Source organism: Saccopteryx bilineata, chromosome 5 (assembly GCF_036850765.1).
Source record: "Saccopteryx bilineata isolate mSacBil1 chromosome 5, mSacBil1_pri_phased_curated, whole genome shotgun sequence".
Taxonomy (NCBI): domain Eukaryota; kingdom Metazoa; phylum Chordata; class Mammalia; order Chiroptera; family Emballonuridae; genus Saccopteryx; species Saccopteryx bilineata.
In genome coordinates, this window is record NC_089494.1 from 64,600,983 (window position 1) to 64,623,854 (window position 22,872).

Genomic DNA, 22,872 nt, shown 5'->3' on the forward strand with positions numbered 1-22,872 from the left:
TTTTCTATCATAATTAGAACTAGTAAATTAATAGAACAAAATTGAGTTGTTTAACTTTATTGTTGAAATTTTCAATTACTGGATAAGGACTTAAGCACAACATAGAAGTTTTACACTATTTATACCCAAAACAGTCACATTCTAACCCAATATAAAGTTTAAACAGAAAACATTTAAATAAATTAACACCTCTATTTTAATATAAAATAATTAACATAAACCAGTTAACTATTCAGTACTAAATTAATCAAGTGTGACAGTTAAAATATTGTAAAGAAAAATTTCCCCCAATTGCAACAAACAATTTCAGTGCCATTTAGATTTCAAAATATTAAGACTAACTCAACATAACTATTTAGAGTCCTTCTACAGCACTGACAGCATCTGGGCACAAAATGCATTCTATCATTAAAATATTAAAAGAAAATTACTATACCTAGATCCCACTGCGCCATCTCCAGAGTCTTGGCTTCCAGCTTCACTTGGTGTGCTCACAGATTTGGAGGATGGAGACATAGGAGGAGGGACTAAATAGTGAAACAGACAGGTATCCGTTGTTACTACACGGAGAGGTTGCTCAGCTTATGGCGTTTCAAAAGTAATTTAACATGAAGTAATTAACAAGAAAGAAAAAATAATGGCAAACAAAAAGACAAAAATACATAAATGAAAATGAACAGTAGAAAAGAGGAGAAAGACAAAATTAACAATGCATGCTGACAATTCATGCAATTTCTCTGGCAAAATGCATTTGGGTTTTATATTAAAAAAAATAAGAAAGATTATAGAAGGATGCATCTTCATCTCAGCCAACACCAAATGTGGGTGCTAATTTTCAAAGGAAAGCATTCCTTCTCCTTTCTAATTTCTCACTTTTAAGATCACCAGATTATAAATGATATTTATAATTGCTGTCAAAATCAAAACTCTAAAATATGCTTCGAGGTCATTATCTCTGGTTTCTTGAGATTTATTTTTAAATGTTAATTTTTTGTCTAACATATTTTTTCTTTCAAAAATGTCTTGAATGATTTAATCCCTTCCCACCAAAATATATATAAAGGCCAATTTAGAGAAATGGAATGGCTCCTTTAAAATGTCCATTAATTTCCAGCAATTTGGGTGAAGAATGCAAACAGGCCATAAAACAGCATGCCTTCTAGACATGATGCATAACATAAAGTGATGCATGCAACTTAAACAAGGCAAGACTTATGGTAACTTCCTTACCCCAGTATTCAGAAAAAACTGAAGTGTACAGACAAAGATACAGACACCCAAAATATTCTTAATCCCTTCTTATAGAAAAATACACATTTTTCATAGTATATAAAACAAACAGCAAATGCTTTTCCCTAAACTGTTATTTATAACATTATATGCCAACAGTTGAGTGAGCATATTTCATGCTATTACATTTATAAAACTTTCTGATTACCATTGCAGGGAGTATAGGAGGATCATCACTGCCATCTTCTGGTTAAATTTTACCATAATTGTCCCCAATTCCAAGTATCTTTTTAAATTAATTTTTCAATGTACAATATTAAGTAACTAATACATTTTATGTTGAGCTGCAAGCCCTTCTTTTACTAGTCTACTGAAAAGAAGGTAAGTTCCCAGTTATATAGGAACTAAAGAAATATATAATCAAAAGTCTGTGTTTTTGGAATAGTCACATTCACTAAACTCTTAAAATGATGTTTACATGTTATACATGCTGCAGTAGAAACACTGGGTTTGCTAATCTAACAAAAGTTTAGTATGATGAATTACATCTTAAACACAGACACACACTGATCATCCTATTTTTTCAGTGGCAAATTCTATTGGTAACCGATAAGATTAGAAGAAAAACAAATCATAGCTAAAATGTTTGTTTCCTGAGAAATTCTAAAGGACTATAAAAACATAATTAAATGTTTCTAATCTAATTTAAATGATTAAATTTCTCAGAAACAATGCAATGACATTGCCTTTATATGTTCACAGGTGGATGGCACTGTGCTAGGAGCTGCATGTGTAACTAAAAGTAGCTGAAAACGATTTGTATCAGAAATAAAAGAACATTAAATATCCTTTAACTTATGTTACATTTCCTCATCTTATGCCCATTTCTTACTGTGAGGCTTCCTTAGGCTAAGATCCAAATGGATAGAAATAAAGAGTAATATATAACAGTAGCTTGCCTATAAGCACAAACACATGTTTACTAAATCATAGTGAGGCAACATAATATTTTGATATTAAAGGTTGTCAAAGAAGAAATGTATTATTTAAATTATATAACTTAACTTCATGCTTAGGAAAATAATTCTTCTAAGTAATATATTAGAAAATAGGAGGAAAATAGTAATATTCCTTTCAATTTCATTATTTGTGATGAACTAGAAAATTCTTTTCCAGTTTAATATGTTCTTTCCCTTTTCTTGTGACTGCAAGTATCAATGACTCCACTTAAGTTCAACAGTATCTTTTTTGGTTAAGACTACATTAAAAAAATGTCACTTCAAATTCTTTATGGAAATATGTTAAATAGTAATTATATATACATAAATAAATAAACTAACTTAGCCAATTCTAAAATAAAAATTCCAGGAATAAAAATAAATCACAGGGGTGATGCTACCAAATTATCAGTTTCTCATCCAGAAGCAAAAGAAATCACCATAATTTCAAATTTGTAATTAGATAGAACTCTCCATCTCCGCCCAAAAGTATCCAAGCCATTTGATGAAATGGATGTATAAAGAGCTGAAAGTTATTATCTGGTCCACGAGCTTAACTACCCTTGCAATAATAAGTAATGTACACTAGAGAAGGGACAAACCTAAAAAAAAGAAAGTTATTATTATTGAAAAAGAAGGAATGTTAATAGGAAAAAGGGAATGGTAGCTTTATTTGATGACTACCATATGTTAAAGCCAATTAGTCTAGAAAAATAAAAAAATACAGTAATTGTACAAAAAGGTAATGCCACCATACTCCCAACTCCAATAAATGACCCCTAAGAACAAATGAAAGCATGCATTCAAAAGATTAAAAAAACAAATAAAAAAAACCACAAATCAAATAACCCCCAAACAACTCTTTGCTTCTCAAATCTCAGAAAAGACTCAATTTTAGAATTCATTTTTAAAGATGGGTTAAGAGTCCAATCAGCTTTGAAAATACCATAACTTGTTAATAATTAGCTTTTGAAAAATATCTTTAAAATTATATGCTTAATAACAAGAGTGATTCAATCAGATGACCTTACTGCACAGTTCTGTATACAGAATAGCCTACGAAAAGCCTTTTAAATGGTGCAAAAGAAAAGATTTAATATTAACATATGTGGTATGTAAATGAATTTAAACTTCTTAGAAGTTCAGAGCAAAGATACTATTTCCTTCTTTGAGAAGCAAAGGAGAAATATAAAGTAAACTGAAAAACAAATCTACATCATAGCATTCACTGATCATATAAGTAATATTGAAAGGCTGTGACTCTAATTCTCTAGGACAAAAAGCCAGTCAAGAAGGCCTTTCTCGCCGGCTTACATTTTGGCTTTCCAGGGATATAAAATTAACATTGCTGCCTTTTGGGCTGTGAAGAAACAACTAGTATATTCCTAAAGCATAAAGGATCTGAAAATGCACCTAGATTTAGAATTATATTTGAGTCAACCACTGAGAACCACACAGAAGTCTCAGAGATAAGGGTTGGTACACAGGCCAAATAATTTTCAAGTAAAAGAAAGCCTCTGGCAAAAAGGTTTTTTTCCTCAAAGATGGACCTAGAAAGGTGGACAGTCAAGGAAAGTAAATGCAGGGAATTAACGTGTTGGAAAGACAGTGATATGGAAGAAACGAGGTTCTGAGACAACCTGAATTTGTGAGGTCACTTCTAGGATACTTACTATTCACACACAACCTTTGATACAGTTATGCCCTCTTGTGGACACAAATGCTCCTAGCCTGGAATATTGATGCCTAAGTAACCTTTTCATGTTTTCCTTTCTGTCCTGAAAGCTACTGCTTTAAAATCTTAAATTTCTGAAAAGCACTAATTTCTCCCTTTTCTATGAACCCTTCTCCTGATAATGAAATTTATCCTCAACTAATCTCCCTTAAATGTTTCTTTTCTTTTATTCTCTTCAGTATAATTTAAAGAATCAGATAATTTTTTTAAATAATAAAATTTTATAGAATTAAAATACTAAAAGGAACTATTATTATTAGACTAAAATCACTTGAAAATAATGTCTCAATACCTGGAAAGCACTCCCTTGAAAAATCATATTTAAAATATTCAAAAGTTATAAGAGAAAGGAAAAAATATAAGATAATACTTATTTTGACTAGCAAATTTATTTTGTTTTTAATAAAAGAATATCTAGATAATAAACTATCACATTAATCAATTTACCCAACTGATACAGACTAAGGCTACAGAGTAACCAATATGTTTTCATCTCTTCACAAAATGGTTAAAACAGTGGTTACACATATAAAAAGATTCAATTTTTCCCCATAATCATTATTTAATAACTCCACTATTGATAAAATATGTCTTGAATGCTGTGTCCAAAATTATCTTTAAGACTTGTCACTTAAATTTCATTAAAAAAATAAAATCAAGCCATTGTGGACATTTCCACTATGCATTTTGCTAAATTTTAAATTTGTTCCTGCTTTTAAAGCAAAATGGCTTTTATTTGGCCTTACCAGCTATGAAGACATGTGGCCTAATAACAACTGAACAAACATTTAAGTGTCTATCTTGTGCTGGACACCAGGGGTAAAAATGGATTATGTTATCCCTGCTCTCAAGGATCTCTGACAAAAAGCAGTCAAATGACCACATAAATAACGATCTATCAGTGAAGAGAAGCTAAGAGGTTTTATTAGCTAATCTTTTAAAAATAGTTACTTTTGGTAGAATTTTTAAAAGTCTATTTTAAGAAAATAACTTTTTATTTATTTATTTATTTTTGTATTTTTCTGAAGTTGGAAACGGGGAGGCAGTCAGACAGACTCCCGCATGCACTCGACTGGGATCCACCCGGCATGCCCACCAGGGGGCGATGCTCTGCCCATCTGGGGCGTCCCTCTGTTGTGACCAGAGCCATTCTAGCGCCTGAGGCAGAGGCCACGGAGCCATCCTCAGCACCCGGGACAACTTTGCTCCAATGGAGCCTTGGCTGCAGGAGGGGAAGAGAGAGACAGAGAGGAAGGAAAGGGGGAGGGGTGGAGAAGCAGATGGGCGCTTCTCCTGTGTGCCCTGGCTGGGAATTGAACCCGGGACTCCTGCACGCCAGGCCAATGCTCTACCACTGAGCCAACCGGCCAGGGCCAGAAAATAACTTTTTAAATAAATTTTCTTAAGTATCCTAGCAGTGTTCTTATATTTTACAATAAAAATATTTAATAAATTTATGCTGTACTGAGAAGAAAAACAAGTATTCATCCTGGGTCATGATAAAAAAATGTATTTTTATTGTGGGTTACTATAAAAAAAAAGGAAGACAACCACTGCCTAGATCTGTATTCTAATTTTAAATAAATACTAGAAAGATTTTTAGGCATTTGTCAGAGAACAAAAGGTGGAAAACCACACAATTCATTTAATGAGGCTAGTATAACCATTATTAAAAAAAAAGACATGATATAGTAAAAGGAAAAAAAATTATGAGTCTTTGGGGCATAGATGAAGAATTCCTAAATAAAATGCTAACAAACAAATCTAGCAATGTGTAAGAAAAATAGTATCCCCAAACTAGGGGTTTATTCCATAATGTAGGCATGCTTTTGCATTAGAAAACATACTAATATAAATCATATTAATACATTTTAAGGGGAGAAAAGCATATTTTCATCTCAAAATATACAGAGACCTATGAGTTTATGCAAATATTTTGGTGGTTTTAAAGAATGTCCACAAATTCTATATGAACGTGAGCTAGACTTAGTGACTCTTCCAGTGGCCAGAATGTGGTAGCAGTGTAAGTCCGAGGGTAAGTCACAAACAGGACAGCTTCCTCCTGGCTCTCTGTCTCCCTTAGATTGCTCATTCTGGGAAAACTCCGCTGACATGCTACAAGGATACTCAAGCAGTTCTGTGGAGTGGCTCATGTGGAGAGGAACCCAGCCTTCCGACTAACAACCAACACCAACTTGCCAGCCATGGGAGTGAGCCACCTTGAAGGCAAATCCTGTGGCCTTAGTTAAGACTTCAGACGACTATAATCCTGACTAACTTCTTGACTTCAACACCACGAGAGACCCTGAACCAGAACCACTCAGCTAAGCCACTATTAAATTTCTGGCTAGCAGAAAATATGAGAGATACTAAGTATTTCTATTGTTAAAAAAAAAAAAATACGCCTGACCTGTGGTGGCGCAGTGGATAAAGTGTCGACCTGGAAATGCTGAGGTCGCCGGTTCGAAACCCTGGGCTTGCCTGGTCAAGGCACATATGGGAGTTGATGCTTCCAGCTCCTCCCCCCTTCTCTCTCTCTGTCTCTCCTCTCTCTCTCTCTCTCTCTCCCCCCCTCCTCTCTAAAATGAATAAATAAATAAAAATTAAAAAAATTAAAAAAAAATACAAGAAAAAGTAGAAAACCCAGATAGACTATAACCACAAAAAACTTAAAACTTAAAACTTAAAACCACAAAAAAATTAAAAAAATTAAAAAGCCTATTGTCCCCTACCCTCTGGGGAAATAGTCATAATTCCAGGCAGCTTTACAGTTAGATTTTATCAAGTTTTTAAAGAACAGGTAATATCTTTTACAAGTTGTTCTGCAAAATAGCAAAAGGGAAAGCTGTCCAATTTATTTTAAACCATAACCAGATGGCCACATGGACAGTACAAGAAAATTACAGCCATATTTCACTTATGAGTATATACACAAAAATCTTAAATATTAGCTAATCTATTTTTTTTTTCTTCTTTTCCATGTTGAGAGGAGGGGAGATAGACTACCGCATGTGCCTCATCCGGGATCCATCCGGCAAACCCCATCTGGGGCTGATGCTCTGCCCATCTGCAACCATGCTCACAACCGAGCTATTTTTAGTGCCTGAGATGGAGGCTCCACGGAGCTATCCTCAGCACCAGTGGCTGATGCACTCAAATCAATCAAGCTATAGCTGCAGAAGGGGAAGAAAGAGAGAAAGGTGGGGGAGGGGTGGAGAAGTAGATGTGTGCTTCTCCTGTGTGCCCTGACAGGGAATTAAAACTGGGACATCCATACGCCAGGCCAACACTCTCCCACTGAGTCAAATGGCCAGGGCCAGCTAATCTATTTTTAAAATAAACACACAGACACAAACCCCTTGAAAGTGACTACTAGTAATTAAAGTGAAAAAAGTTAAGCACGTCTCTTGTTTTTCTAACAGAAAATGCAGTTAGAGTAACCAAGTAGCCCTATTTACTGAGGAAAAGCTCCCCTTTATAGAAGAATGAGACATACAGTACAATGCCATGCATGTATATAAAACATATACATACGTAAATACACAGGACAGATCAAAAGATTTATGTTAAAAATGCAAAAGTACTTAATGCAAGCCTGGGAAGAATGAAATTGGAGATGGGGTAGAAGGGAGAAACACATACAAACAAACATATGCATATAACTAAAGAATGATCTTTTAAGAATTGATGATGGAGGTGGGCCATAAATGAAAAAAATATCAGCAAGTGAAGTCAGTGAAGCTAATGTCCTAAAAAGAAAAAAAAATTCTACAGGAGACAAGCAAAAGCCAAAGGCTCAGAAAAAAAATGATCATTCAAAGACTATACAACTAACAAGTAACTTGGTATTTTTAAAATAAAGTAACAGTGTTCTGATGCATTTACCTTAAAAATTGCAATACGCAACATAAACTTATTAAATAAAGACATAAATGTTAATGTATTTCAGTATTCACATTCTAACAATAAAGGAAAAGGCAAATGAGCTGAAAGAAGTAACGATGAAGCAGACTGGGAGGATTACCAGCTTTTTCATCTTCCAACCTTTTAGAAATAACAACTCTAAGGACAGTTTTACTTCAGTTTTACAACAGGTATAAAGCAATTACTATCTCTGGTATTGATTCCCTCGACTACATGAAATTAGCCAACAATCTAACTAAAATTTTAGGTCCCCAAAGGACAATAGCCATGTCAAGCTAAAATACTATGTAAAAGCACCTAGTTCAAAATTATTTTATGTAAGCATTTAATGCTTTCTGATAAGAAAGACTGTCCTCAGTACCTGTACTATTTCAGTTTTTTGGTCTAGCACTGCTATCAAAATGGGTAACACAGAAAAAGAATCAGACTAAGTCAAGATCACTGCCAAAATAATGTACCAGTATTATTTCCCTTATAGCACTAAGAGCAGAAGTTACAAGCTTCTCCTTCCACTCCTATATCTTTGAATATTAATATACCTTTAGAACTCTGATTGATCATACCTCTATCTAATCTACAGAAAGGAATATAGAATAAAATCAGGATCTACAGTCAAAAAGAGTTTAATTCAGAGTGGCACAGAAAGCTTGTTAACAAATGTTTGTTAAAATAAATTACTGATTTACAGCGGTAGAGCGTCGGCCTAGCGTGCAGAGGACCCGGGTTCGATTCCCGGCCAGGGCACATAGAAGCGCCCATTTGCTTCTCCACCCCTCCGCCGCGCTTTCCTCTCTGTCTCTCTCTTCTCCTCCCGCAGCCAAGGCTCCATTGGAGCAAAGATGGCCCGGGCGCTGGGCATGGCTCTGTGGCCTCTGCCTCAGGCGCTAGAGTGGCTCTGGTCGCAATATGGCGACGCCCAGGATGGGCAGAGCATCGCCCCCTGGGGGGCAGAGCACCGCCCCTGGTGGGCGTGCGGGGTGGATCCCGGTCGGGCGCATGCGGGAGTCTGTCTGACTGTCTCTCCCTGTTTCCAGCTTCAGAAAAATGAAAAAAAAAAAAAATAAATAAATAAATTACTGATTTAACAAGAAAAATAAATTAGTGGTTCATATGTGTTAATAAACATAATTAACCTTGAAGCTCTTTTGAACAAACAAAATACCATGTTTTTATTTTTGCCACAATTCCAAATAAATTATAAGTGCAGTAATTTTTAAGATACACAAATAAGAAAAATATGCAAACTATATTGTCAGCTCACTCATCTCAGGTACATCTGAGATAAACAGAATATACGTCTCTTATAAATGGATATATTCTTATCCTTACCAATGGGGGATTCTGGAGTTAGCCCCATGCTCTGAAGCAATGCTTCAGCTTCTCTTCTTTTTTTTTCAAGGTCTGATTCTTCTTGTGCAGGAGCAACTGCTTCCTTCTTCTGATCAGTCTAAATTTTTTAAGTAAAAAACTTAAGTTTACATATGGTACACATTTGTTTGCCAAAAAACAAACAAACAAACAAACAAACAAAAAAACTATCTATCTATCTATCTATAGATGTATTTTGTGATACACATTATACTCATTAAGTGAAAATCATTCTCAGTAAAGTTCTAGTAAGTAATCTCCAAATGATATGTACTAAAATGATCCATTTTTATAAGTAATCAAAGAGCTTCCACAAAAAATTTTCCTAATAAATTCTAAAAGTACAGTCAACTTCTAATTATTCACAGTATTAAATTGCTACACAGTTAGGAATTGTTAAAATCTCCTCCAGTGGCACAGAAGCTTAGACATAAATATTGTAACACTATGGGGAAAAAAAATTATATAAGAGGTAAAAAATTTTAACTAAATTACAATTTGATTTTTTGAAAAAAAGTATGAGTACCTCAAACTTCTGTATGAAGTTTCATTGCATTTATGCAACTTTATGTAAGGATGTTTATAAAAAATGCATCTGGAGAAAAGCTTTAAATTTTTTTTTAAACTGTAGGTATTATTAATTTTATTTTTAAATTTTTCCATTGATTTGAGGGAGAAAGGGAGAGAAAAAGAAAGGCACAGAGAGAGAGAGAAGTACCAACTTGTTGGTCCACTTAGTTGTTCCATTTAGTTGTATACCCATTAACTGCTTCTCGCATGTTCCCTGACCGGTACTGAACCCGTAACCTTGGTATGCCTGGATGATGCTTTACCTACTTAGCTACCTGGCCAGGGCCTATAGGTATTGCTTTTATGATAAAAATGTGGTTGAGTTTGGTAAAATTCACTTTTGCATAGTTAAACATTTTTTAATTAAGTTCTTATCAACTTTCATTTCAGACATTTATAGTTTTAGCAAAATCTTCCAGTTAAACTAGAGAAACCGCAATACTCTCAGCTCATCCAAAACATCTCAAGTGAAATTTAAACCTTCACAGTAAAAGTGCTATATATACAGTAGTGTCCCGTTATCTGTGGTTTTACCTTCAATGGTTTCAGTTACCTGTGGTCAACCTTTGTCTGAAAATATTCAATGGGGAATTCTAGAAATGAATAATTCATAAGTTTTAAATTGCATCTATTCTGAGTAGCATGATGAAATCTTGCTCTGTCTCACTATGTCCAGCCTGGGATGTGAATCATCACTTTGTCCAGCATATATGCTAACCTTCTGCCAGCTTTTAGTAATCATGTTGGTTATCAGATCAATTATAGAAATGCCTGTGTTCAAGAAACCCTCATTTTATTTAACAATATCCCAAAACACAAAAGTAGTGATGCTGGCAATTCAGATATGGCAAAAAAGAAGTCATAAAGTGTATCCTTTAGCCTCACCAGGTGGCGATTCAGTGGATAGAGCATCGGCCTGGGATGTGGAGGACCTGGGCTCAAAGCCCCGAGGTTGCCAGCTTGAGCGCAGGCTCATCTGGCTAGAGCAGGGGCTCACCAGTTTGAGTGTGGCGTCACTGGCTTGAGTGTGGGATCATAGACAGGACCCCACGGTTGCTGGCTTGAGCCCAAAGGTCACTGGCTTGAGTCCAAGGTCACTGGCTTGAGCAAGGGGTCACTAGCTCTGCTCTAATCCCCCCAACCACCAGTCAAGGCACACATGAGAAGGCAATCAATGAACTAAGGTGTCTCAACGAAGAATTGATACTTCTCATCTCTCTCCCTTCCTGTGTGTCTGTTCCTATCTGTCCATCCCTCTGTCTCTCACTAAAAAATAAAGTATATCCCTTTCCTTTAAGTGAAAAGGTGAAAGTTGACTTAAAGAAAGAAAAAAAAATGCTGAGGTTGCAAAGATCTATGGTAAGAATAAATATTCTATGTGTAAAATTGTAAAGGAAAAAGAAACCTGTGCTAATTTGCTGAGAGAACACATTTACATAACTTTTATTAAAGTATAGTTTCATAATTGTTCTACTTTATCACAGTCATGTGCTGCACAACATTTTGGTCAATAACAGACCAGATATACAATAGTGGTCCCATATGATTATAATGGAGCTGAATGCATTAAGCATATGTTTGAGGTGATGCTGGTAAAAACAAACCTACTACACTATCAGTCATATAAAAGTATAGCACATATAATTATGTCTCATACATCATACTTGATAATAATAAAAATGATTGTTACTCGTTCATGTATTTACTATACTCTACATTTTATCATTATTTTAGAATGTTCTATTTCTACTTATAAAAAACAAGTTAACTATAAAACAGCATGCATGTTACGCCAGCAGCAGCCTCATACATCTTGTATACCATGTATATACCAAGCTGATTTTATGTCATTTTGTTTTGTACAGTAACATGCTGTACAGGCTTGTGTCCTAGGAGCAATAAGCTATATCATATAACTAAGGTGGGTAGTATGTATAGGCTATATCATCTATGTTTGTGTAAGTAACTATGATATTTGCACATGGATGATAAAATCGCCCAACAACAAATTTCTCAGAGCATATTTAGGTCATTAAGTGGTGCCTGACTGTGTCAGTAATTGCTGTTAATCTTTTACTATGCCTCATTTATAAGTTAAACTTTATCATAAGTATATAAGAATAGGAAAAAACATAGTATTTATAGGGTTTGGTACTATCCACAGTTTCAGTATCCACTTGGGTGTCTTGGACCCTATCCCTCGCAGATCAAAATATACCTAAAATGCTTACTTCATCTAAGACAACTATTACTTATGCAATTGTCTACAGTGAATTTTGCTATTCATACCTGCTTTCTTTAAAGTAAGATTCATCAACAGTACTATATTTTGCAGTCACAATTGCTAAATTTTAACTATTCTGAAAGCTTTGCATAAAGATATAAGTGCGTGAAATAAAATCCAATTCTTTTTATATTAAGTTTATTTTGTAAAATCATACATACTTCCTTTTTTTTCCTTTCTTCTTCTTTTCTCTTCTTTTCCTCTCTGATTTGGGCCAACCGCTGCTTCTTACGTTCCAACTCTGCTTTTAATTCACTTTTGTCCGACATGCTTGTGATCTTAAGAAGCATATAATCATATACAATCATTGTTACATTGGTAAAAGCAGCATTCTTTAAAAAGATTTTGTCTTCAAGAAGAGAAATATCTCAAGAGGTCATGTAGCTCAATGCTATCTAAAGAGAACATATAAACTCTAATTTTAAAATAATGAAAGCATATCAATTACTAAGACTTGAAAAATATTATGAACAATCTAATTGCATATAAGAAATATTATTAAGAGTTGAGCACAGCACCTGGCACATAGCTCTTTAATGTTCACATGTCCAAATTTAACATATCTCTGGCACTTAAAACAGAGAACATGGATTGGCAGTAAGATGCTTAACTTAGGCTACACGATACAGATCAAACCTATCACCGGAGTTTTGCATTCGTTCCTAGAAGTTAGATAAAAATCGTGGGCGGTCAGACACAAAATTCCAGCAAATTCTAAAAGTTCAATGTAATAGTAATATTTTGGACAAGCGATACACAAAAACAACCATTTACTATCAAATAGACTTAGTTACAGTAAATATACGTTTAGTCAAAGCCCCCAAACAAAGTCTGACCAGCTTAACTCCATACAGCTGACCGGCCGCCCACCCTCACAGAAGCCTGAGTCTCAATGACTCAGACACAAACGTCTCACTTTCTTAAAACTGAAGGCTGAGAATGTCCCCGGAATGGTATGCTCCACTCTCCGCGTCTGGGTAGCCCCCAACCCAGAAACGGCGAGGGAAAACGCATTTAAAGCAAGTAGTCATGACTTTCATCTATAAAACGGAGTAAGACGAAAAAGAATCACTGGGGTCTCCCCTGGGGTCACAGCCAAGAGGGCGCGGCCAGGACAGCGCGTCCGGAGGAGGGAACCCGAGGGCACTGGACAAGCCTCCAGGCTGTCCGAGCCACCTCTGGGGGGTCAGCAATGTCAGAGAGTGGCTTCGTCCTCCCGGCCGGCCTGAGTCACCCCGCCTGGCTCTGCCTGCCGCTCTTCCCAGAGCCGGCCCGGGCGACAGTGTCTCCAGGAGCCCCCAAGCCGCCCTCAAAGTCCCGACACGACACACACACATAGGAGGGCCTTGAGGGAAGGACAGTCAGCCCACCTGTCAGGTGGCGAGTTGGGGAAGAATCCGCCCGCCAGCAACTTCCCGGTAACGTCCCTCACTTCTCCCCACAGACAGCAACTGTCGCCGCCACCAGCTCCGCGGCAACCCCAAGCACACAAAGAGGGATGGGCGGCGGCTGCTACGGCGAGGGCGTAGGGACAAACAGCCTAATCAGAACGAGGTCGCTCCCAGAAAGAAAGGTGGGGCCCTGCTGCGAGGAATTGCGGTCCCCTCCGTGATTTACCTGTGTAAAGCAGAAGACGAGAAAAAGAAGCCACAGGGGACTGAAGTTTTTCCGCTATGTCAGAAACTGGAGGACTACTGTTAATATTGTTGGGCTGAATAAGCAACCACCGGACTGCATCAGCAACCACCGGCCTGGCCTTACAGATAGACACAACCCGAGAGAACTACAAGCCCCAGCTCCAAGGAAAACTTGCGTGCGGCGAGCAGTGCATTTTGGGAGTTGTGGTCACGGGTAATCGCAGAGTATGCTGGGATATGTAGTGTTTCCTAGTCTGTGATTAGCCTCTTTGAGGCCTTCTTTCAAAACTCCGGTGAGAAGCTTCCAGAACTTTTGCTTAATGTATTGTGTACCTTAATCGGTGCTCACAATATTGTACGTTATATCTTAAGATATGTGACTCAATATTGGCCGAATTTTCAGAAAGGTTTACTAGTAGTGAATCTATATATATATTTTGGGGTAGGACAATTTTTAGGATATACATATTCAGTTTAAGGGGGAAAATGCCTGTAGAGGTTTCATGTGGGATCTTAAGCAAAATTTAAAATATAATATCTAAATTTTGAAAATGAACTGTAACCCCATTCTGTCAAAAACTGTAAGAAACTGAGGGTGCTGAACACACAATACAATGTACAGATGATGTGCTGTGGAATTGTGCACCTGAAATCTGTATAATTTTGTTAACCAGTGTCACCTCAATAAATTGAATAAAAAGAAAAAAGAAAAAGATACTTGTAAATCTTACTTAGTTTTTACTAGTATTTATGGTGTAAACTTGCTTAGTTGCAGTGTGATAGTTTTGACAATTAGTAATAAAAATATCTAGTTCCTATATTTCCTCTTAAACTTCATGTACACATGGACTATTCATCTGGGGCTAAAATAAAATTGTTACTGTTGTAAAAATAATTATAAAATAAATAAATAAGAATATACTAATCAGCATAACAAATAATTCTCCTGTAGTTTATTGTAGTACAGTAGGAAGCATTTTGGTTTTGTCTCAAAGAATTTTTTAAAAGAAAGCATTTTATGCTATTGAAATCCAAACCAAGCAAAAATGGTTTTCACGGTTGTTGGGACTTTTAATATACAGAGAAAGCAAAAGTTATTGGAATATGAGTTTATTAGAAATTAATGGGTTGACACATATTTCTTAAAATTGTATTTATATAATTTAAAGCATTATTTGGCAAGAATTAAAGCTAACACCAATGCAGTGTTTTTCTTATATTCTAGAAGGACAAGTCTAGGATTAACCTTTAAGATTCAAATTCTAAGCCCTTGGGCCTGGGCCTAGTCTTTTCCTTATTTTGCTCTGCCTATATGCCAAGTAAATATCTCAAATAAATTTGAGAAGGAAAATTCTTAAAATTTCAAGACTTTTCCCTATAACCTAAAATTTCAAAGTGCTATTTTATAACTACGCAAGTAATAGCATGGAGATATTGCAGGTTTGATTCCAGACCACCACAACAGAGTGCCTGTAACAATAAAGCAAGTCTTACTCTTTTTGCTGCTGGAGGGTCTTGCCTTCAACTTATAAAAATCATGATATCTGTGCAATGCATTAAAAGGAAGTGCAATAAAACGAGGTATATGCCTGTAGTACCTTTTTATTTTATTTTTTCCTAGCACAGTTTTCATTTATTAATTTGAAAAAAATTGTTATTGATTACTATGTGCCAGGAATGGTGGTGCATGCTCTATGTAAGAACTAAAATGCATGTCTCTGTTCTCAAGAGGGTAAGACAGTCCGGATGCTCAGTTCAACTAAATATTATGATCTGATTATGTAGGGAAATTATGAAAACACTGGAAAATAAAATGTTCATGATTCCAGAGCTAAGTCTTCGATTCTGCAATGTTGAGTAGCAGTTAACCAAGCAAAGAAGATGCAGAAAGGTGACCTCGGAAGGGGAAAGAATATGGCCAATGGAAACGTGTGAGAGCACAGACTACTGGAGAATTTGGAAGGCATTCAGAATGGCTGTAGGCTAAGATAAGAACTGGGGAATGAAGATGTAAGTAGCTTCCTTAGGCTGAAGGTGATGAGAATCCACTGACGGGTTTTAAGTAGGATAATGGTATAATTCAATTAGCATAAATAATTGACGATTTGAAGTGGTCTGAAGAAAGGCTGGCGTGCTGGTATCTTTTCTTTGGCCTTCAGACTCATTTCCTGCCCTTCTGTGTCAAGCTCTCTGTCTGTGGGGGTTTGACCTCAGCTTCTCTGAGGACTTGCTTGTGATTGGGTTTGTCCAAAGAAAGCCTTAGGCCAGGTTATCAGAAGCAGGTGCAAAGGGAAACTGGGCATCTCTTCCCCATTTCTTCCCTCCTATGATGATACATCTCCAGCAGTTAGTTCATCCCTCCATGATTATAGCTCCTGTCAGGTGGCCCCTCCTCATAACTCTACCTTTCTATTTATTCATTTTAAAGAGGAGAGAGAAAGGGAGAGAGAGACAGAGAGGGAGAGAGAGAGGAGAGAGAGACAGAGAGAGAAGGTGGGGAGGAGCTGGAAGCATCAACTCCCATATGTGCCTTGACCAGGCAAGCCCAGGGTTTCGAACTGGCGACCTCAGCATTTCTAGGTCGACACTTTATCCAGTGCGCCACCACAGGTCAGGCTTCATAACTCTACCTTTCACTTGGCTCTGCAAACTTTATTTTTTCCCTTTATCCCTTTAGCATCTCCTCTGTAGCTAGTCTCTAAATGCATTGTCAACTCTTATTTGCTCCCTTATCTCTGCTAGCCCTTCTCTAACTGGTCCTTTCTTTAAAGTATCTTCATTTGAACCATTTGGGTGAATTCTGTTTCCTGCTGAGACCCTTATTGATGCAGCTTGGTTGGAAGGATGGGAGATGTAGAGTAGAGGCAGCGTAGAGACTAGACGCAGGGCATGTAGTTAGAAGGCCTTTGGATTGGGCAAAATTACACATGTATTATCCAATGCACTAGCTTTGGGAATAAAGGAAAATAGATAAATTAGAGAAATGTTAAGATTATGTAAGACTTTTTTTATAGCAGTAAAGCAGACTAGGTTTCCCCAACTGACCTTCTGAAAACAACTACATTTTTATTTTATTTATTTATTTTTACTTATTCATTTTAGAGAGGAGGGGGAGAGAGAGAGAGAGAGAGAGAGAGAGGAAGGGGGGAGGAGCAGGAAGCATCAACTCCCATATATGCCTTGATCAGACAAGTGCAGGGTTTTGAACCGGCGACCTCAGTGTTCCCAGGTCAATGCTTTATCCACTGTGCCACCAGAGGTCAGGCCTGAAAACAACTACAAATTCAAGATAAAAATACAAAATAAAATAGCCTTTCTTATTGCTTCAATGAGCTGGTAAGAAAGTAAGGCATATTTAAGCCAAAAAGATGATGGGAACTTGGAGGGCACTTGCCTAGCCTGATGAATTTTCATGGCCTTATAGGGGTCAAATCACAAGACACAGGGCCCAAGGCCTACTCTAGACTAGGATTTTAAAAAGAAAACCTCCCAATAAATCCTTGCTGTAAGAAATCTACCTTTACTCTTGGAAGATTACACAATAAATTGGGCACTGAGTGGGATGCAATGAAGAGGTGAATCTCCTCTGAGAATGTTCATTCGCAAGTGGGCCCTCACACGGATTTTTCAGCCTGAAATTTCAGTACTGAGATAGTTTATAAAAACATGGACTGAAAATTTGATTTACAGTTGTCCCAGACTTGTCATATACTCAGGTGCCTGAGAGAAGCAATCGTTTCTGTAGGAACTCATCCTTATTCCAGGCTTTGAGAAATTTCCCAGTTAAGTTTCAAGAACTATGAGCTCAAAAATCACAAAATACATAAAAAAGAAAGTAAAGTACCAAACCAAGAGCCAACCAACCAAAACAACAGCAGAATAAGATCCACAAAGACTTCAGATATTGGGATCATCACACACAGAATAGAAAATAAATATGATTGGCATGTTTAAAAAAATAAAAAAAGAACAGAAAATATGACTAAAACAGTAGATTGTGAAAAGAATGAACTAGACCTAGAAATTAATAACATAGCACATGAAATAAAAAACTCAATAGATAACGTAGCTAAAGAGAGCAGTATAGTATTGCCTTTAGACCCAACCTCAGGCCTTGTATTGAATACTTTGGAGACTGCTCTGGCCTTTATCCAGCCACAAGGAATCTGAATGGCTAAGGATATGGCTAGTCACATGGAGTCGATATGCCCCCTTCTAGATCATACTCCTGGCACCATGGACCCTGAAATTCCCATCTCAAATGGTCTCATTCCTGCTTCTAGTTACTTATACAGACTTCTTCCCCAGGTCTCTCCTCCTGCGGGTAGACTGTGGCCTCAGGGAGTAGCCAAGAAATGGCTCTTGTGGGATTATGGACAGACTTTGGATTTGTAGGTTGGCTGTCTAAATATGTACACTTGATGTCCCTTGCATTGTGATATGGAGCTGAGGATAGAAGAAGTGTTTAGGGCTTGCAGTTAAGTGTCAATAGGTGTCAGTTGTCCTTGTGCCACTGTAATTATAGGCCATAGCTCTAAGTATCCAAAAATTTAAAATTGAAATATCAGATAGGTCCTGATCGATGCTGGCACAGTGGATAGAGTGTCAACCTGGGATGCTGAGGTCCTAGGTTCAAAATCCTGAGGTTGCTGACTTGAGCGTGGGCTCACCAGCTTGAATGTGGGATCATCAAAATGATCCCATAGTCACCAGCTTGAGCCTGAAGATCTCTGGCTTGAAACCCAAGGTCACTGGCTTAAGCAAGGGGTCACTGGCCTGACTGGAGCCCCCCAGTCAAGGCATGTATAAGAAGCAATCAATGAATAACTAAAGTGCCGCAGTAGTTATGAGCTGATGTTTTTCATCTCTCCCTTCCCGTTTCTCTGTCTCTTTCTCTGTCACTAACAAAAAAAAAAGAAAGTCAGGAAGATGGAATATATTTTATTTAATTGTTTGCTAGCTTGGTTTCTTCTTTGAAATATATCTGTATAGCATGTGGTCTTCCATTTGTACTCTTTCCAGAGTCCCAGTAATACTAAGGACAAGTTGAAAAGGGCAAATTTGTTTATTAGAAGATAATACTATAGAAGTTATTTAGAATGAAGTACAGACACAAAAATATAATGTATGAGAAAGATTTATAAAAATGAAAGATCATAGTAGAAAGTCTAACAAGCATCTAATAAAGTTTAGAAGGGAAGGGGTAAGAGACTAGGGCAGAGGCAATATCTGAAAAGACAACATTCCACAATTGGTGAAAATCACCAATCCACAGATTCAAGAATTCCTATTGGTTGCAAATGGGATAAATGAAATCTAGAACTTGACATAACAGAATGAAACTGTAAAATTAAAAAATAATAAAATAGGCCCTGGCCAGTTGGCTCAGTGGTAGAGCATCAGCCCAGTGTGTGGATGTCCCAAGTTCAATTCCCAATCAGGGCACACAGGAGAAGCCACCATCTGCTTCTTCACCCCTCTCCCCTCATCCCTTCCTGCAGCCATGGCTCACCCTTAGGGGGCTTTCTGGGTACATCCCAGTCTGGGCACATGTGGGAGTCTGTCTCTCTGCCTCTCCTCCTCTCAATAATAATAATAATAACAAAAAACACTGTAAACCAAATGCCTATCAATTGATGAATGAATAAATTGTAATATACCCATACAATGGAATACCACTCAGCAACAGAGAGGAATGAACTACTCAAATATGCAATAGGATGAATGAAACTTGAAAACATCATGCTAAGTGAAAGAAGCCAGACATAAATGACTGCATAGTATATGATTGCATTTCTATGAAATCCTAGACAAGGCAGAACTACAATGACAAAAGGCAAACCAGTGACTGCCTGGGGCTGGGATGGAGACAGTGACTAAATGCCAAGGGGGCAGAAGGGAACTTTTTGGAGTGGTGAAGTGTTTTGATTACCTTCACTTTGCAGTAAGTTTTGAGGAGTCAAGGTGTAAGACCTCCAACTTTGCTCTTTTTTTTTTTTTCAAGATTGTTTTGGCTATTTGGAATCCCTTGAAATTCTATATAGATTTTAGGATAAATATTTCTAATAGTTCGAAAAAAGGTCCATTGGGGTTTTGGTTGGGATTGTATTGAATTGGTAGATCACTTTGGGGACTATTGCATCTTAACAGTATTAAGTCTTCCAATCCTTGATCACATATATCTTTCAATTTATTTGGCTTTTTTAATATTTTTTAGTAGACTTTTTTTCAGCAATTTTTCTTTTCTTTTCTTTTTTGGTTTTCAGTATACAATTCTTGCTCTCCTTGGTTCAATTTTACCTAATATTTAATTCTTTTTGATGATATTATAAATGTAATTGGTTTCTTTTTTTTTTTACAGAGACAGAGAGTGAGTCAGAGAGAGGGATAGACAGGGACGGAGAGAGATGAGAAGCATCAATTATTAGTTTTTCATTGCGCGTTGCAACATCTTAATTGTTCATTGACTGCTTTCTCATATGTGCCTTGACCGCAGGCCTTCAGCAGACAGAGTAACCCCTTGCTGGAGCCAGCGACCTTTGGTTCAAGCTGGTGAAATTTTGCTCAAACCAGATGAGCCCACGCTCAAACTGGTGACCTTGGGGTCTCGAACCTGGGTCTTCCGCATCCCAGTCCGACACTCTATCCACTGAGCCACCGCCTGGTCAGGCTGTAATTGGTTTCTTAATATCCTTTTTGGCTTGTTCTTTGCTAGTGTATAAAAATAACATAATTTTATGTATTTACTTGGTATCCTGTAACTTTGCTGGGATTCATTTATTTGTTCTGTTTTTTTTTTTTGTGTGTGTGTGGATTCTTTAGGCTTTTCAGTATATAAGATGATGTCACCTGTGAATAGAGATAGTTTTACTTATTTTTGTTTAATTTGGATGCCTTTTGCATTCTCTTCCTGCCTAAATTATCTGGTTAGAACTTCCAGTGCAATGCTGGGTAGAAGTGATGAATGAAAGCACCTTTGCCTTGTTCCTGATCTTACGGGGAAAACTTACAGTCTTGAAACTACTGATTTTTAGAAAGGTCAGAATATCTTTAAGACCATAGGTGACCTCTCTAAAACCATAATGGCAATGTCCTCTATTATTTGACCCTGCACAGGGACGTATGTCTGCTCTGGGCTGTAGGGACTGAAAACTCATGCGTTCAAGCAGGGCGCTGAAAGTGGTATGGGAAGGATATTGTTTGGGATTTTGGTCCACTTAACAGGGAATAAAGAATGTGTGAAACTCATTAACTAGTTTCTGTCTCTTAGTACCTTGCAATTTCTATCTCTTTGTGGTTAAAGAATTATGATTTCTATCTCTTTGTGGTTAAAGAATTACGTACTGGCTAAACAGGGATACATAGTTGTTTTTCAAATCCTAAAATCTGATTAAGTAAATAAAGGTACAGCTGTAGAAGGCATTACCATGAAGCCATTAAAATTAACATGGTAGTGGGGGGGAGGGGAGGGTGAACACACAATATTGGTGTACAGAGATGCACTGTAGAATTGAGCACCTGAAACCTGTAAAATATGTTAACTAGTGTCACCCTAATAAATTCAATAAAAAACAGCATGGTAGTTCTCTATGAGCAGATGGCGAATAACCTCCAATATAATTTACAATCGAACAAAAAAGTAAGGTATAAAATAGTTTGCATAGAATGATTTCATCGGGCAAAAAAGAAGAAACATGTGTATACTATTTTTGCAAAGGTACAGTGGATGGAGCATCGGCCTAGAATGCTGGGGACCAAGTTCAAAACCCCCGAGGTTCACCAGCTTGAGTGAGGGGTTGCTGGCTTGAGTGTGGGATTATAGACATGATCCCATGGTCGCTGGCTTGAAGCCCAAGGTCGCTGGCGTGAACAAGGAGTCACTGGCTCAGCTGGAGTCCTCCCCCTCCCCGTCAACCAATGAACAACTAAGGTGCACAAGTATGATTTGATGCTTCTCATCTCTCTCCCTTCCTGTCTGTCCCTGTCTGTCTCTCTCTCTTGCTTAAAAAATATGTATAAATGTATAATTAAGAAACAAACAAACAAACAGGCTTTTGTTTTGTTTTTAACACTTTTAAAAAACCTATTATCAGCATTGATTAGAAAAACTATAAAGGTTGAGGAGAGGTCAGTACTCCATATATTACTTAGTTCAAACCAAACATCATTCCTACTGCTTAAATTGACCCAACTGAGGAGGAATTATAGTGAACATTGGGGCTGAAAGGTTTTTTTTGGGGGGGGTATGGAAGGGGGAATTTGCATTTTAAATCTCAGAATGGCTTATAAGAGAAGATTGATATAGATAAAATTTGTGTTTATTTAACAAAGTGATAGTTAGAATTACACTTGAACTCAGATATACCAACTTATAGAAAAAAATTTGAAGTAATATATTGAACATACTGCAGCATTTCATTTATATGAAATTTTAAACCAGGCTAAACTAACATAATGATATTAGGTTAGACTAAAGAGTTGCTATTTAGGTACAATATATTGACTGGAAAGGGACATAGGAAGGGTCTGGGGTTCTGGTATCTTGATCTGAGTAGGGGTTACACAAATTTATATAGTTTGCAAAAACTTCATTGTATGCTTGTACATTGTAAAATTGTATAAATTTTATAGATTTGTGTAATCTGTAAAAAAAAATCTACCTTTAAGAATGGTCCCTTAAAAATGTTCTATTCAATTAGGAATTTTAGGAAAAGTAACATATTAAACTGGGTACTTAAACAAATAAGCAAACATACAACCCATCAGAAAGATGTAGCACCTTACTTTCCTATTATCCTTACTTTTGTTCTAGTCTGTATTTTTCTTTTGGAGTGTTTGTTGCATTGTTAACTTAATATAGCTTTCCCCCCCCCATTATTAGCTCTACTTGTCTTGATGCACATATTTTCTCTCTTATTGTCAAAATAAGGTGATGGAAAATTATGTGTCCTTTCTGAGCTAAGGATAGTTTTGTAATCTAGTAACCTTTGGCTGGAAGCACATATCCTAGTGAATGATGGAGCACTTAAGAGTGATTCACCACTGAGCATTACAGAAACTAGGCTGAGGGTTCAAAAATTCAAGACAAGTTCCTTCTCCTCAGCATGGCGTATATACTGTGCTCTT

General features: G+C 36.9%; 1 protein-coding gene across 5 annotated transcripts in view; it reads right to left on the bottom strand.

Annotated features, from left to right (window-relative positions):
• Positions 1-13,885, bottom strand: part of DYNC1I2 (dynein cytoplasmic 1 intermediate chain 2) — a 61,384-nt gene extending 47,499 nt beyond the window's left edge. For 4 of the 5 annotated variants that reach the window (XM_066279366.1, XM_066279365.1, XM_066279364.1 and 1 more), the window contains exons 1-4: positions 13,480-13,638; positions 12,271-12,387; positions 9,217-9,334; positions 437-527 (exon numbers count right to left, since the gene is read on the bottom strand). In XM_066279366.1, the coding sequence (XP_066135463.1) occupies positions 437-527; positions 9,217-9,334; positions 12,271-12,378 (317 nt within the window). In that variant the 5' untranslated portion in view covers positions 12,379-12,387; positions 13,480-13,638. Of the gene's footprint in view, positions 1-436; positions 528-9,216; positions 9,335-12,270; positions 12,388-13,479; positions 13,639-13,726 lie in introns of those variants that run through there. The other variant, XM_066279362.1, reaches the window with a different exon arrangement.
• Between the last annotated feature and the right edge of the window lie 8,987 nt (positions 13,886-22,872).